The sequence below is a fragment of the Balearica regulorum genome, chromosome 6, assembly GCF_011004875.1.
Source record: "Balearica regulorum gibbericeps isolate bBalReg1 chromosome 6, bBalReg1.pri, whole genome shotgun sequence".
In the NCBI taxonomy this organism is placed as follows: Eukaryota; Metazoa; Chordata; class Aves; order Gruiformes; family Gruidae; genus Balearica; species Balearica regulorum.
The window spans coordinates 14,012,732-14,027,893 of NC_046189.1; the positions used below are offsets into that span (position 1 = coordinate 14,012,732).

The following is a 15,162-nucleotide window of genomic DNA, read 5'->3' on the forward strand; positions in this document are numbered from 1 at the left end:
TTTCCTAAAAGTTACAATTCGGTTTTCTAAATTCAACCTGCTTTGTTTACTCCTCGCCAGCCAACACAGAACCCAGCACGCATCAGTTTCTTTCCATTTGCCTTTCTCTGTGATGTCCTTGGTTACACACAGGTTAGTCTATCCTTTAAACACTGCATGTCCAATCTTCTTCCCCAGATTTGGACAGAATGAAAGCACTTTGATCTCTGGATTATTTATCTTCAACAGAATACATCTCTCTTCCATAATGAGATGGACTCAAAAGACACAAAACTCACTCTGTTTTCATAACTAATACAAGGAAATTCGAATACATAAAAGACTATCTGTTGCATAACAAAGTGCTTTCGAACACAGCCAGTTCTCAGAAAGGAACTCTGAGGGAGAATCTTGATGAAAACAATCTTAACCAACACTTGCCTATGCATCAGTCCCTTAAAAACACTCCTAACTCCCCAGCAGAAAGCAACTCTTTCTATATAAAGGAAAACAACGAAAACCAACCCACGCTGTTGGCCTTTGCCCACAGAAAGACAGAATTGTTCAGGTTGGAAGGGACCTCTTGACATGACCTAAGTCCAAGCCTTGCTCAAGCAGGGTCAGCTAGAGCACTCAGCTCAGGACTGTGTCAGTCAGGTTTTGAGTATCTCCACAGACAGACTTCACAACCTCTCTAGGCAACCTCTGCAGTGTTTTATCACCCTTGTTAAATGATTATTTCTAAAGATCATGACTTTACACAATACACACAGAATGATGTTGTAAGGCTATTTAAAATCTGTCAGTTGTTCTTTATGGCACTGCTACAAGAACAGCAATATCATTACCAATACCCAGCAGATATTTAAGTGCACTGTGATGTTTTAGAAGGCCGCAGAAATTACTTCAATACACAGCAAGCTCTCTTAATTAAGAAGGAATTATTTGCTCTTTTACACCACACTCCTGAGTTGGGCTGGTTCAACAAGAAATTGACATAGTAAACATTTCAAATTTGCTCATAAAATCAGAAGAATTTAGAAAGCAAAGTGTAGACCATCTATTAAATACTGTGGGGTATCCAGAGTTTAAGTTATCTATTAATTTCTGTGGTTAAAAAAAAAAAAAAATCAATACAGTATTAGTGTTCCTGCATTTCTTAAAAGTGTAGGAGGAGCTACACTGCTATCATCAGCCTCTATAGCAAATCCCAACACGATCCTATTGCACTTAGTTCACAGTCCCTGTTGGGGAAACACGACGCAGAGATCTGTTCCACCATACACAATACCTAGCCATTCTGGGACTGAACAAAGTTGAGCAGGCTTCCCTGTGTTTCATGATGTACCTGCCAGGGTTATAATCACTTCTACACATTTTAGCGAGGCAGAACAGCAGGATGTCAGGAGTGTCCCAAACTCCATAGTGAAGGCAGGACCAGTTAAAAGGGAGGAAAACAAGACACCCCTAGGATTTTATCTTGGAACTAGAAGGAAAACAATAGTTCACAAGCTAGATCTTAAAAGTAACTAACATTTTGTTAGAGATGTGTTTCTGTACTGCATTTAACGTAGTTTCATTTAAAAAGACAAGGATGAAGAATTGGTTCCATGCTGTCCATTCTTTATTCCTCACACAGACCTTCACACATAACACAATTCACTACCATAAGAAACTAAAGTACAACTCCACAGCTCTAATTTTTAATTAATAAGCCAGAACAAAAATTTCTAACTGTACACATTAAAGATCAACCAAATTTTATAATCCTAGATCCATGCTGATAACTGCAAATGTAAGCAAAGCCTTCCCCATAACAACCCCTCCTATGCTCTCTGCCTTACTTATCGCAAGACATGGTTCAGAAAGAAGAACAGGTGAGTACCAGGAATGCCAATCTCATCTAGTGCCTGCAGATAATCAAAATAAGATGCACTGTACTGGATGCTAGGTGTCACATGCCACCTGATGGACTGGCATATGCAAATTTTTTTCTCCTCTTCCAATTGCTAACGTTAATGCAAACTTCAAATGAGTTTGGGCTTATTAACACCGAGTTAACAGTGTCATCAAGTTTTGTGCCATTTTAAGCACAAGCTCAAGTGCAGTCACTCTTTACAGTGGCTTTGTGGATTCTCAGCTTACCTGCAGTTTGTTCTATAAAAGAAAAATAACTATCTGCATAACAAAACATGTCCAACAGTTTTACAAAAAAGGTTTTTTTGTCTTTGAAAGAAAGTGGTATTCAACACTATTATCTGAGTCTGATTGACATGTTTGATGAAAAGCCAATGTTACTTTTCACATTGGAAAAAAAAATCCAAGAACTATGTTTGATTATTGCAATGACTCAAGACCCTTTCAGAACTCCAAACAGAAGCAAAGCTGTGCTATACACACACAGCTCAAACACTGCAGAACACTACCTGGTTGACAGTGGAATATTGTGTAACCTGTTGAGGTACCCCTGATATTTGCATCACCTGCAAGTATGATCTTCAGTTTTATTCATCTGGCTTTACTACACATTTAAATAAATAGTGCTGAGCTTTTTAAGCCAGTTGCATCCTCATTTGTCCCTTCAAGTCGAAACATTCAGAGTTTTCTGGAAACATAATTTTTCTAGTGAGTGAAATAAAAGTGCACATTCAAACTCCAGCTGTAATGAAAAAACAAATAGATTTAGAAATCTCAATATGAGCTTGGTGGCAAGGATTTACAGATCCAAGGTCTAGGTTCTTAATGTTTGGTAGAATTTTCCTCCTACCTCCCAGAGTCACTTCTTCCTTCTACCTATATGTGGAAGAAACATTGTTAGAAACCTTAATTTAACGTGTAATGCGAATTTGGGAGGAGTAGGTTTTTGTGTTTTGTTGGCTTGTGCAAGAGTTCATTTCCCTGTTAGTCAGCTTTTCAGTATGACCTCACCACAGTGATCACACTTGAGAGAACAGATACTTCTAGCCACAAAACTTTTGTTGCTCTACAATATCTCCCCTGACAGGTAGGAGGGAAAATAGCAAGTCTCCTAAAGTAAGCCAGAAGAGGAAAGGATCTAGAGATAATATTTACATGGAAACAGTAAAAAAAATAAAGTCAAGATGAAAATTAATTTGTTTTCCCTAGTTCCATGAGTTTCAGCAAAACCCTCAGGTTACCCATATATTTCCTTTCAATATTTCCCGTTTTACTAAAATCTGTCAGTTATAATAGCTGTTATACTGGAAGTCTGAAGAAACACACTCACCAAAACAAACAAATCAGTTTCCATCCATATGAGCTTCACGTATATATGTTCCATATCAACTATTCTTAAAAACCTAAGGCTTACATAAACTTGCGCACTGCAGAAGTCTCCAAGATTTAGTGGCAAGAGAAAAGGGAAGAGGATTCCTTAGCTGTCAGCAGTACCCAAGCATAAGAACAGAATGCAGATAGTATACTATGATGAAGATTTCTTCTATTTCCAATTGCCAAATTTGTAGATCAATTTCATCGTTGTTTCTGAATGACTTAGCAATTCAGTCATTTCCACTACAGGCACATTACAGATTATTTTGTAAAGGCCATGACATTAGGCATCTTAAGCCAATAAAACGGAAGGTCTTTCAGGCTTCAGAGAGTCAATTCTTTCACATTTGTCAAGATCACATACTATTTGTAACTGCTACAAATACCTTTGTAATTAATTCCTAGTCAGTTATAGGAAAGAGATACTGAGGGGAAAGAAGAGTGAGCGTAAGTTAGGTGAAAAACTTTGTGAACACAAGGAAAAAAGGAGAGGAACACCAGAAGAGAGATCTGCGCATCAGTCGGTTTTCACCCCCAACTTCATATTTGTCAGCCTATGCAGCTACAGCTCTTCAGAGAGGCACAAAAACCAACACAAGATGGTTAAGCCTTTCCTGTGCTGAAAACTGCTGGCATCAACAACCTGACTCCTTGCATCAAAGTATTCATCTTTTTTTTTTTTTATTTCACTTACTAACATTTTAACCAGGATTTTAAAAAACAGGGAAAAAAACCCTCCACCCACATGCTTGAAGTAAAGTGCTAACATTATATAAGAGAGGAACAAACGAACAGTATTTAGACCGTCTGCAAGGAGCTTTATAGACAAGCCGGTGTTAAAATACTATCATGGACAATCAGTATATTCAAGGATCTGTCCATCTTCAGCACTGTTTAACAACTGCGGCATGCTGGCAACCTGAAGCTTGCCCCTTTCAGCATGGCACAGGCCCTAGAGAGCCAGGGGGCTGTTGAAAAAAGAAAGGTAGGCTCACAAGTGTTTGAAGAGTTATTCTAGGCACTAGTCTGTCTAAGCCTGTTCAGGTAATTCTCACCGACTTCATTCACTCTCCTCTTCAAAGTCCCTTCCCATTTGTTTTCCCATTTAACCTCTGTGTGATGACCACATCCCACTCCACACCTCTCCACACTCTCCCACTTGCTCTTCCCTCTCATCCCTGTCTTTTCCCTTGTCATTCTCTACCACCCACCCACCTCCCAGTTCTCCAGGTGAAGGTACCAGGTCATTTTGTCCCTCCGATTCAGTAGATCAACAGTCTTCCCCTTGATTCATGGGAATCAGGCAAACCTTCGCCCAAAACTGCTGAACTCAGTAAACAGCATGGTGGAGGCAGATAATGTTTTCAAGTGCAAGTGAGAAAAGTCTGCCAAGAGAGGCCTTGTTCTAGTTTTACCCAAGAATCAACAAATTTATGAAAAATCAGATCTATGTTTAAACATAGGGATCTGGCAAGAAAGTGTCAGCCATAAGTTCTCCCCCAGATAACCAGAAAAAAAATCACAGGGAAGAAAGAAGCCCAAAATAAAGATTAGCAGACACCCATTTGGAAAACAAACAGGAATCAGCACAGCCAAAATGGCACATTAAGATCAAAGAGCTGCCATTTCTACTACTAGATAGGAGAGCCTTTTTGGTCAATTCAAGCTGCTTCTGACTGTTGCTTGCATGCTGAAAGAAGGAACATTAATGCTCAGCTGAACAGTCAACTAGCAGCTTTAGGTTCATTTTAGCTTTTGATATTTAACATTAACAGTAGGTATGAATCTATATGGAAGAAAACATTGTTAACCAAAGTTATCTTTATTCCCATTTACTTAATACAACTTGGCTTAGCATACCAAACCACAAATGCAGGCTTATTTCTCATTCTGAAAAATTGTGCGCTGAACAGGTTATGGCTCAGGATTTTGAGAACCATAAAATACAAAGTCATCCTTTAAATACTCTCTCAGCAGCGGATCTGACAATCCCTTCCTATCCGAATTAACTTTTGTTGAAACATTACACTTTCACAGTGTGTTTTAACTCCATCCCACTTACCACTCCTTTTTTGTCTTGTATAAATACCACTTCATAACCTCCCCATTTTAAGAAAGTGAGATTTTTCTTGTTTAATTCTGATCTGATACAATCTAAGCAGTGCTGACTGGAAAGCAGTGCCTGTTAAGTAGTGTGCTGGAGAAGCTACAGAATAACCCTCACTTATCATCGTAGACCTGCGAGGACCACATTCCACTTGCTACCAAAAAGCAAGGCAAAACAGTACAAAAAGTCCACAGCTCATTTGGTAACTTCTGCATTACTGACACAACCAAAACATTCAATTTTAGCAAAACAAGCGCAAAAGTATTAAGATGGACTTAAGAACAACAAACAACTTAAAGACAGAAATTTAAAGAATGAAGCATCTCCATCACATTTGGACGCTAGCTTTCTGATATATTTAGCTGTGTTCTTAGAAACTCCTAGAACTGAGCAGCACGGAACAAAAATAGCCAAGATGATCCTGACTTTTTTTCCCTGCAGCTTTCTCTCTTTTCCCCCTGCCAAAGCATTCAAGTAGAGGCCAGTCAGTAGGTTCCCACTCTTCCGTTATTGACAAAACTGGCATCTTAGCTAACCTAAGGTATTATATACTAATAAATTATAGAAGTAATATTTATCCTTCAAATGAAACTGCTCAACTACTTACCACTATAGCAACAAACTAATGCTCTGTAGTAGTCAACAGCACAGAAACATGTAGGCTGTTTGCACGGTTTGGTATGCTGACAGTTTTTATATCCTAGAGTTAAGAGGGATAAGCGTTGCTACCTGGTATGTGCAAGTGCTGCGTTTACAGATTTATTATTTTCATAGAAGGTCTTAAATTAAACAGATAACAGATCACTTAATTTCATTATAACATCTGTCTCATAACACTCTATTTCAGGCTTCACAAACAATGCTTTATGTTTTGAAATGCTTCAATCCTACCCAGGTAGCGCTTTATTATGTTCAAAAATGAACACAAGAATGTTACTTCTAATATTGACCATCCAGAACTGTATTTTCATAAAGACACCAAACGTTGATACTTTTTGCAGCTCTAAACAGTTATATGAATCAGAAAACTGTAGACAAATAGCATCTATCACTTGTCATAGATCTACTTCTGAGGCCATGCAATAGTGAACCACATACCACTGGAAAAGTGATCTTTAAAATCATCTAAAACATATAATACTTATGCAGCTCTAATTTTAGGATTACGTCCTGCCTCAAGACTAAAGTTTCCACAGCCACAAAAGTAAAATTTGTGATAGACAGCTACTATCTTATTCTTGGACTATACACTTTTATTCACGTCTGCAAATTCAAAAAATTAAATACTTCCCTACTTGAAGGCCAGTTCTGACACCTGGATGAATTCACAATTAAGCCTAGTTACTTAGCACTGCTGACATGATCACATACTAAAGATTCAAACAAATACAACCCTTATTCCTGAGCAGATTTATTTAGCTTAGGCATTTTTGCTTGGCTTATTAGAATCTTTAGAGAGTTTAGCTACACCTCCCTTAACAAATATGGGAGAGTTGAGAGATTTCTGTAGTATCTTCTCACAAAAATAAAGTTGTATTTCTCCTAGACGGCAAATATAATTTCTCCTACTGCTGTATTGCACAGCTGTCTCAAAGGAGATCCAAGGGGCTGACTGTTCCATCTCGCTTCTGTAACAGCCACACCATATGGTGCTGTGCAGAACCATGCAAGTTTACTAATTCCATTTCTGAAGGTTTCCTCACACTCTTCTGCAGCCAGTTTCTCTCTGACAGCCAAATGTATTTTAAGTTCAAGATGAGTATGGAGGGCCAATGGTAATTGTTGTTGTATGCATTGTACATTAAAGATGTCAGACAAGCTATCTTTTTTCAACTGAATATATTTCATATAGGTGTGGCTATAATTATGAAAAGGAATAGCAAGACGCTTGTTAATTGAACTAAGTTTTGAATATCATAAGCTATTACACTGTGCTTATGTATGCTTATGGCATCACGTGAACATACATACACAAGCACCCCTAACCTGTTACATGTTGTCTCAGTAACTCACCGCAGCACAAACCTGCAAGCTCTTCCTAGGCATGCCTGCAAAGGAGACGCATTACAGAGCAAGTCTGCGTGACACCAGTGCTCCAGGTGTAACTGGAAGGAATCTGAAGAGCAAATACGTACTTTCCCATCAGCTCAAGGAAAGGAAATCTGGAACACTGAGAGCTACATGACAAGGAACCTCAGTGTAATGAGTCCACAGCTATAACCGAGCACCCTGCATAGCTAGATTATAAATTACCCACGTCCAGCCACAATGATGTCATATGCACACAATCTTTGTAATTCTTAATTCCCTTATTCCCCACACACCCTCTTCCTTCCTCCTGTTCAACAGAGGCTGGAAATGCAGCAGCTTTTGCAAACCGCCTGAATGTTAAAACTGAGTCACGACTCCATAGTCAAGGAGAAACGAGCAGCCAGACTTCCACCTCAGACAGGAACACCCGGGGGCTCAGCCATGATTCTTTCGGGTTCCCCGACCCCTCTCTCCTGCGGGCCGGGAGCGGCCAGGGGGGCAGCCAGGGGGGCAGCCAGGGACCCCGGCAGGGCACTCCCCAGGCAGGGGGTGGAACCCGCAGCTCCTCAGCCCCTGGCCGCGTTACTTGTTAAGCAGCCGCGCCGGCTGCGGTAGCCCCGCGGCTTGTACTTCGGGACGAGGTCCCGCACCCGCAGCCGATTTCCCCCGTCCGGCGGCAGCAAGGGCCTGCCCGCAGGAACCCCCGGAGCTGTCAGAGCGGTGACAGCCGCGGGGAACTTTGCTCGGGGCGCGGCGCGGGGCCGGGCAGCGGCAGGCCGGGCCCCCCCTCAGGGGCTCGCCAGACCTCATGCTGCCCCCGCCGCCGGGACAAAGGGGACGCGCCGCTGGCGGGGAAGCGCCGCGCCCCCGGCTGCCGGTCTCCCCGGGCACCCACCCGCTGCGGAGCGGGGGCGCCACGGGGACAGCCGCCGGCGGGGGGGGGGGGGGGGGGGGGATGCGGTGCCCGGCGCTCCCCGCCGCCCGCCCGCCCGGCCCTGCCGCTCGCCCCCCGCCGCCGCCGCTCACCATCCGGGAATTCCCGGTCGCTGATGTGCTGGAGGTGGGGGCCGCCGCCGCCGCCGGGATCCGAGTCCCCCGACTCGGCCTCCGCCGCCGCCGAGCCGCCGCCCGCCGCCGCCGCCTGGTACGCGTCCGCCCAGCGGTCGGGCCCCGGCGCTGCCCCGCCGCCGCCGCGGGCCCGGCTGAGCTTGGGGCTGGCGTCCGGCGATACGCAGCAGGTGACGGTGTTGCCCATGGAGCTCGGAGCTCCCCCGCCGGGCCCCGGCTACGCGGCTCCCGGGCTGGGGCGGGGGAGGGGGCGGAGGGGAGCTGAGGCGCCGGGCTGAGGGAGGGAGGGAGGGAGGGAGGGACGGAGGGAGGGGCGGGCCGGGCCTCAGCGCCGCATCACCGTCGCCTCCGCCCCGGCCGGACGCGACCCCCGCCCGCCCCAACGGCCGCGCGAGCCGCCCCCCCCCCCCCGGCCGCCTCCTGCGCGCGGCGAGCAACGGACCTCGCGCGAGCGGCCACCTTCCCCCGGGCCCGGGGAGGGGCGGGGGGAGGCCGGGGGGGGGGGGAGGGAGGCCCAGCCCCGCCTCGCTTCCACCCAATCGCCTCCCGCCTGGACGCCGCGTGACGACGCTCCGCCAATGGGCGTGGGGACCGTCACGCGGCCGCCGCCGCGCCCTTCCTGGCCCGCCCCCTTCCTTCCACACACGCAGCGGCGGCCGCGGCCCCTCGGCCCCGCCCCTCGGCCCCGCCCCTCGACCCCGCCCCTCGCCGGTGCCACGCCCTTGGCCCCGCCCCCGGGCCGCCTGGCTCGCGCGCCCGGGGCGGTGCACGTGCTGCAGCACCGGCTTCGTAAAAATACTGCTACTACAATAATAAAATAATAAAAAGCAATAATATAGTATAATGCTAAAAAGATGCATAAATGCGTTAACAAATGATAATGCGAATAACGTCCCGCCTGCGTGCTGCTCGGCGGCGGTTGCGCAGCGCAGCCCAGGGAGGCTGAGAGAGGGGTGCGGGCAGCCCCCTGCTGCGCCTGTGGGGCCGAGAGGCTGGTTGTGAGCCTCGCCTGCTCTTTCCCCCCATTATTAAAGGTTTTAGGGGCTTCTGGGTTGTTCTGTGCCCAGGTGGCCCCGCGCGTAAGTGGGCGGCTGGGTGCCTGGGAGCTCTGCGGTCGGCCCCGATGACTTCACGGTGAAGTCCCTCGAGTAGTCGAGCGTAAGCGACGCCGCGTCCCGCTGCTTGCTTATGGCTCGTGATTCACCGCTCTGCGCTTCACCCGCATCCAGTCTGGGGAGGAAACACCGCACGTTGGGGTTCGCGGGGACTTTTGTCGTGCCGTACCGAAAGTCTCCGGCAGCTGCGGTTTTGCTTGGTGAGTCCCAGCTACCTGCGAGCTGCTCAGAGGACTGGAATGCTCAAATGCGCTCCAGGGAAGATGGATTGGAGGGCAAGATACCCACAGCTGTCAGAGGCCCTGATAAACATGGCCATACCTCATTCTGCAATGGATCACCTCACTATCGCTACAAAAATTTAACTCTGGCCTCTGATAAGACGAACGGCTCTGCAGGAGACGTAAGAATACACAAAGTATTACAAAACAGTGCTATCATGCTGGCAGTTACTCCAGAGATAGGCAGGCTCAGGGTTTTACTCCATTTTATAGGACAAACCCTGACATTGGCTGTCCCGTGTGATTGCGGACACAGAGTTTTCAGACAAAACCATGGCTAGTTTATTTGAAGAGAGGAAGTCCTAGATGCTGCATTTCTAGAATCTGTACAACTTAATCCCAGGCACAATAAAGGGAGGAAATAAATGATTTATAGTCTTATACGAGGATTATTCCCTCAGACCGATAAATTATACTTTTTCTCTTGCTGGCAAGTTCTCTAAGCTGTGTTAGCTAAGCCTCTCTACACGCTACTGACAGTTTGTAAAGCCTCGTTACTCCAGAGAAATCTGACCTCGCTGTGGATTACACGAGGGCCTCAGAGAAGATTTGCTTTCAGCGCTTTTTAAACCACTTCAGCCCAACATCCCTTCACAGCCTCTGTACTCTGCTTGGGAAGCTGTAGGACATCGGGTCCTGCTCCCAGGTCTTGGGAAGACCGGGACTTAACCGTCGGGTGGGACAGGAGACTGCCCTGAGTCAGGAGGAAAAAAAGGGGTTTCACGCAAAACAGCCATTCAGAAGTTGGTGTTTTCTTCCCTCTGGCATTGCATCCACTGATTTTTGGTGATGATGGTGGAGGAGGAGAAGAAAGCTGAAGGGTTGGTGTGGTTTAGTGAAGTAATTAATTCTCAAGCAAGAATAAGAGCTGGCTTGCATCTGCGCTATTTAATACTAAAACTGGTGCAATTTACCCTCTTACACCAGAAAAGCAATACCCTTCCTTGTTTGCACCTGGCTGACTCTATTTTAGAAAGCGGCAGCGGCTGAGCAAGCTGCACTCCCGCTGTGCTGCCAGGCCCCATCCAGCAGCTCAACGCCAACAGAGGCGAACCTGCTCCATGCGGAGCGGTGGTAGGAATCACAGGCAAATCTGCACGTCTCAGCCACACAGCCACGATGCCGAGTGTCCGTTTCTTAAACCACGTCCGTCCTGTTCCTTGCAGCCACGCTAGCGCGTGCAATGGGGCTGCCCGGCTTCGGTGAAGGGAGGTACAACTGCAGCAAGTGCCTCGTGGGATCCCAGCAGCAAGCTGGGACCTCTGCTAAGTCTGGGCTTCGGAGCAGCCTCAGAGGGAAGCCCTTTGCCAAAGCTGCGGTTTTGGGCAGTGGAAAATCCTTGTTCAAGGGCGAAGAAGAAGTGAGCAAGAGTGGCTCACCAGGCGGCTGAGCGCTGGGACCCAGCCATTGAGGGCAACACCCAAAACCTCACGTACTTGTCCCGATAGATAAAAAATGCTGGGAACTTGGAGTGGCTGGGGTATGTGATGTGTCTCACTGCTATTTGAGCATGAAGGTTGTGGTTCCTCTGACTCCCAGAATTTTCCCATGGGTCTCATACTTGTTCTTGGTGTGCAATCCTGCAAAGGGGAAGAGACGAGGCTGCTCTTCTCCCGCGCTAGTGCTGTTGTAATCAGGATTTATACAAACATGCAGAGGGAGGAAAGAAATCAGTAGTCTGTTTCCCTGTGTAGCCTTATTCATGTAGGTCTTAAGCAAGAGGAAGCTGACTTTAATCCCTGGAAATCACAGAAACAGTAAACTGTCCCACCTCCCCGTCATTCCAGAAGAATTGAAGCTTCCGCTTCCACATACCTCAGTGCACCACTAAAGAGTATTTTTCCGTATCTGTGCATGTTTCCCTGTAGCTGCAGTAATGAGGAATATTCATTTCCCCCTCCATTTTGGTGAAGTAACTCTTAAAATCTTAATACAGATGTGATTTATCAGGATAATATGACAAAACCTGTTGCTGTGTGTATTTTCTGCAGAACCAGGTGGTCCTTTTAATAGGTATAGCCTGAGCAACACCCTGCAGAGATGAAACACATTATCTTTTATTTATGCAGCTTAGCACTCTATTGACTTACTGCTATAGCAATATACTGAATACTATCTATCATGATTTATTACCAGTCCTGGTTCTCTTCCTATTTTCCATCTTGTCTTTCTACTGTTTTGCTTGATTTACCCCAGTGAATCATCAGACAGTTTCCATTATAAAAAAATCAATTACTTTGATGTACAATGGGCAGCACATACCTAGTTCCACATTTTGCATGATAAGTAGGCATTTTGGATCTTGGCAATAACAAATGTCCCCAGTACATAAGCTGAAAATAGCTTACTATGGACCGTTGAGATTCAAGCCCTTTTCCTCCTGCTCCGGGAAGAGAGGTCTGTGCCGCAGAACCCCCAGTTACTACCCCATCTCTCTGAGCAGGGCACCCACTGGGTAGCAACCCCCCCTCACTCACAGACACCAAATACCGTGCTTTTACATGATCCATTGGACTGAACTGTTTTTCCACCCTGTGTGAAGCGTTTCCCATTAGTTGCAGCGTTAACACCCCCTCCCTGGTTTCAGGGCTGTCCCGGTTCACCAGGGCTGCAGCCAGGGTAGGGCAATTCCCAGTGTAGATGATGGTGCAAGGAGGGTGGGTCAGTTTTATTGAGCTTTCCTGATTACAGGGCTGGCCCATAAAGATTAGTAAATCCTACCGCAGAGTAGCAATAACGATATCTCAAGTAAGGGGGGAGAATTGCTGCTACCCTCGGGGAGGAGCTGAGGGTAACACTGGGAAGTGCCAGTCCCACCGATGGCAGCGTGCCGCTTCTGCGCCTTGCTTGGGAAGGTCACTCCAGCTTCAAGGCGTACTGGGTGAAAACCGCCATGAAAGAGAGACCTGCAAGTTGATGGAAATGGGATTCACGGATGTATTTGCTTGCTTGCTTCAAGCCAGAGGCAGACACTGGGGAAGAAGCCTGATCACGAGCTATGTCCTATTCTGAACGGGGCTCAAACCTGCATGGTTGCAGACAAAATTAAAACAAATCGGAAAGATCTTGTGTCCTCCTCTGCACTGGGCAAACACTTCTTAAAATGGTGAAAGCTTTTTCTTATGGGACAAGAAAACAGTTTTATCACTCAGCTTTAAATGTATGCAGTATTTGAAGTTTGGATTAGCGCTGAGCATTCATGCTCAATTAACCTCTCAGGGATTACATTTAGTTTCATTTGAACACTGCCTCGGCGCTGCATTCAATCAGGAGAACTCAGGCAAGGAGGGCACAGACCAAAGTCCTGGATTTTAGGTAGGTGTGATCCTCAAATGAAGGCATTGTGGGTTTTTTAATTCTCTCTCTTTTCTTGCTTCAGTTGCATACCTAGCAGGTTTCAGTCGCTCATTATGGGAAGAAGGACCAGCTCTCAGCACTGGCCTGAAAGTTGGCACATAAAAACATCCCCGCAGAGCACTGGCCAGACTCAGCACAGAGCAGGGCGATGCAGTGGGAGCTGCCGCTGCACCGCAGCCAGCGACCACGTGCCGTGCCCAGCTCGGCTCGAGGAGAGCATCCCCTCTCCCACCTGGCAGCTATTCCCCACTGAGACAGCCATGCCTTAATGTGAAAAAAAAAATTTTCCTGGTGAGTGGGTTACAGCAGGTTTTCTGGCAAGGTGAGCAAACAGCTGTGTGGTTGTTTTAGCTGCCTGCTGGCATAAACTGTGACATCCTCAAACTCATACTGCATCTTTCTCCCAGGGAACAGAGAGAAGCAGAGCAGCTTTTGACTTGCTCTGGCATTGCAGGTTTGCGCTTTTTTTCCCCCAACCTGAGTCTTGCTTTTATGAAGATGAAAAGTAGTTCTCTTGCATTTGTGTTCACAAAGAAAATGTGACCTAAATGTAACCTACAAAGTAATAGCTCAAGGGTACTGACTACCAAATGGATTCCAGCGGGTCTTAATGCCAGCGCAGATGGGAGTTTATAAATTTGACACTTAATGTCACTGTTCCCTAAAGAGAGCAAGTTTGTTATACAGACCTTCATTCCTCCTCCAAGTGTTGGCTCATGTTTGACTTTTACTAATGCGTGGTGGGGAGAGAGTATGTTTAATTTTTACAAAAGGGAAAACAACTTTCCAAAATGTGGGAAACGAATCCTTATTTAAGCCCTCTGGGGAAGTTGCTGTAGCTGCCAGAACTCCACAGAGCCTTTAAGGCAGGCCAGGCGGGATCCTGAAACAAAACCTAAGTCAGATCGTGATGACAGCCAAAGCAGGAGCAATCTATATTCCCCAAGATGTGGAGATGAAAAAGATCTATGATTTATTCTGAAAATACAAAGGACCAGATTCACTCCTGACGTGAGTCTAATGAGGTCAAAGGATCTATACCAGCGAGGAACATACCCTGCCAACTACTGAATGCAGCTTCTGAGCTTTAAGCTTAACTATATGTATAATTATTTGCAGGGTGTATAATAAATGAAGACTGCCAGGCTTGACAGGACTAATATCAGTGCTACCAGCTGTGTTTTGGCTTGTGGGCTCACAGGGGAAGGTAATTCTGTCTCTTTACTTGGCCCGTTTGCCCTGTACATGTGAGCCGCTGTCTGTGTTCAAAGAAACTCCACTTCTCAGACAAGTCTTTACATTTCCTGTGATGGTTACTTGTAGGTAGATTTGTGCATGTTTTTATTTATCTCCCTTTCTGAAAGCTTAGTGCTTGTGCTCATAACCACACAGCCCCATAGTCCCTTGCTTTGTGATGCAAAACCAGGCTTCCCTTCATCTGTGAGCTGCAGTATCCCTGAGAGGAGACGTCTGAAACCATAGTTACCAGTTCCTATCTGAATAATGACTCTTGAAAAATACCCAAATCCAAGGATATGCTCTTGTCCACACCAACTGCAACAAGAAGCTGGACGTCTCCTAAAATGCTTGAAATTAAATTGTAGGATTTTCCATAAGTCATCCAGCTTCACAGTCACCATCAGCCCCAGAAACAGAGAATGGCTCTTTGCAGGTGCTCAGCTGTGCTTCACAGGGCCAGGAATCTTAAATCCTGTAAATTCTGCTGTTATCTTCACCTTGACTTAGTACCGCACATGCCTTTCCAAGGCCATGTGCCTCCTTGCTTGTCTGCAGGGCGATAACCCCAGCTCTGGGATGTGTTTTGTTCAATTTCTCCCTTCTTAGAAAGTGTCCCAGCTGTGGGAGAAGGAGCGCTTTCTGATGTTACTCTCAGCAGTCTATGGATAACTTGGAGAAGAGCCAGGACTTTGTC

General features: G+C 46.2%; 1 protein-coding gene across 1 annotated transcript in view; it reads right to left on the minus strand.

Annotated features, from left to right (window-relative positions):
• Positions 1–8,879, minus strand: part of CCNYL1 (cyclin Y like 1) — a 33,140-nt gene extending 24,261 nt beyond the window's left edge. Inside the window, exon 1 of the mRNA XM_075756363.1 lies at positions 8,435–8,879. Coding sequence (XP_075612478.1) covers positions 8,435–8,663 — 229 coding nt within the window. The 5' untranslated portion in view covers positions 8,664–8,879. The remainder of the gene's footprint in view (positions 1–8,434) is intronic.
• Between the last annotated feature and the right edge of the window lie 6,283 nt (positions 8,880–15,162).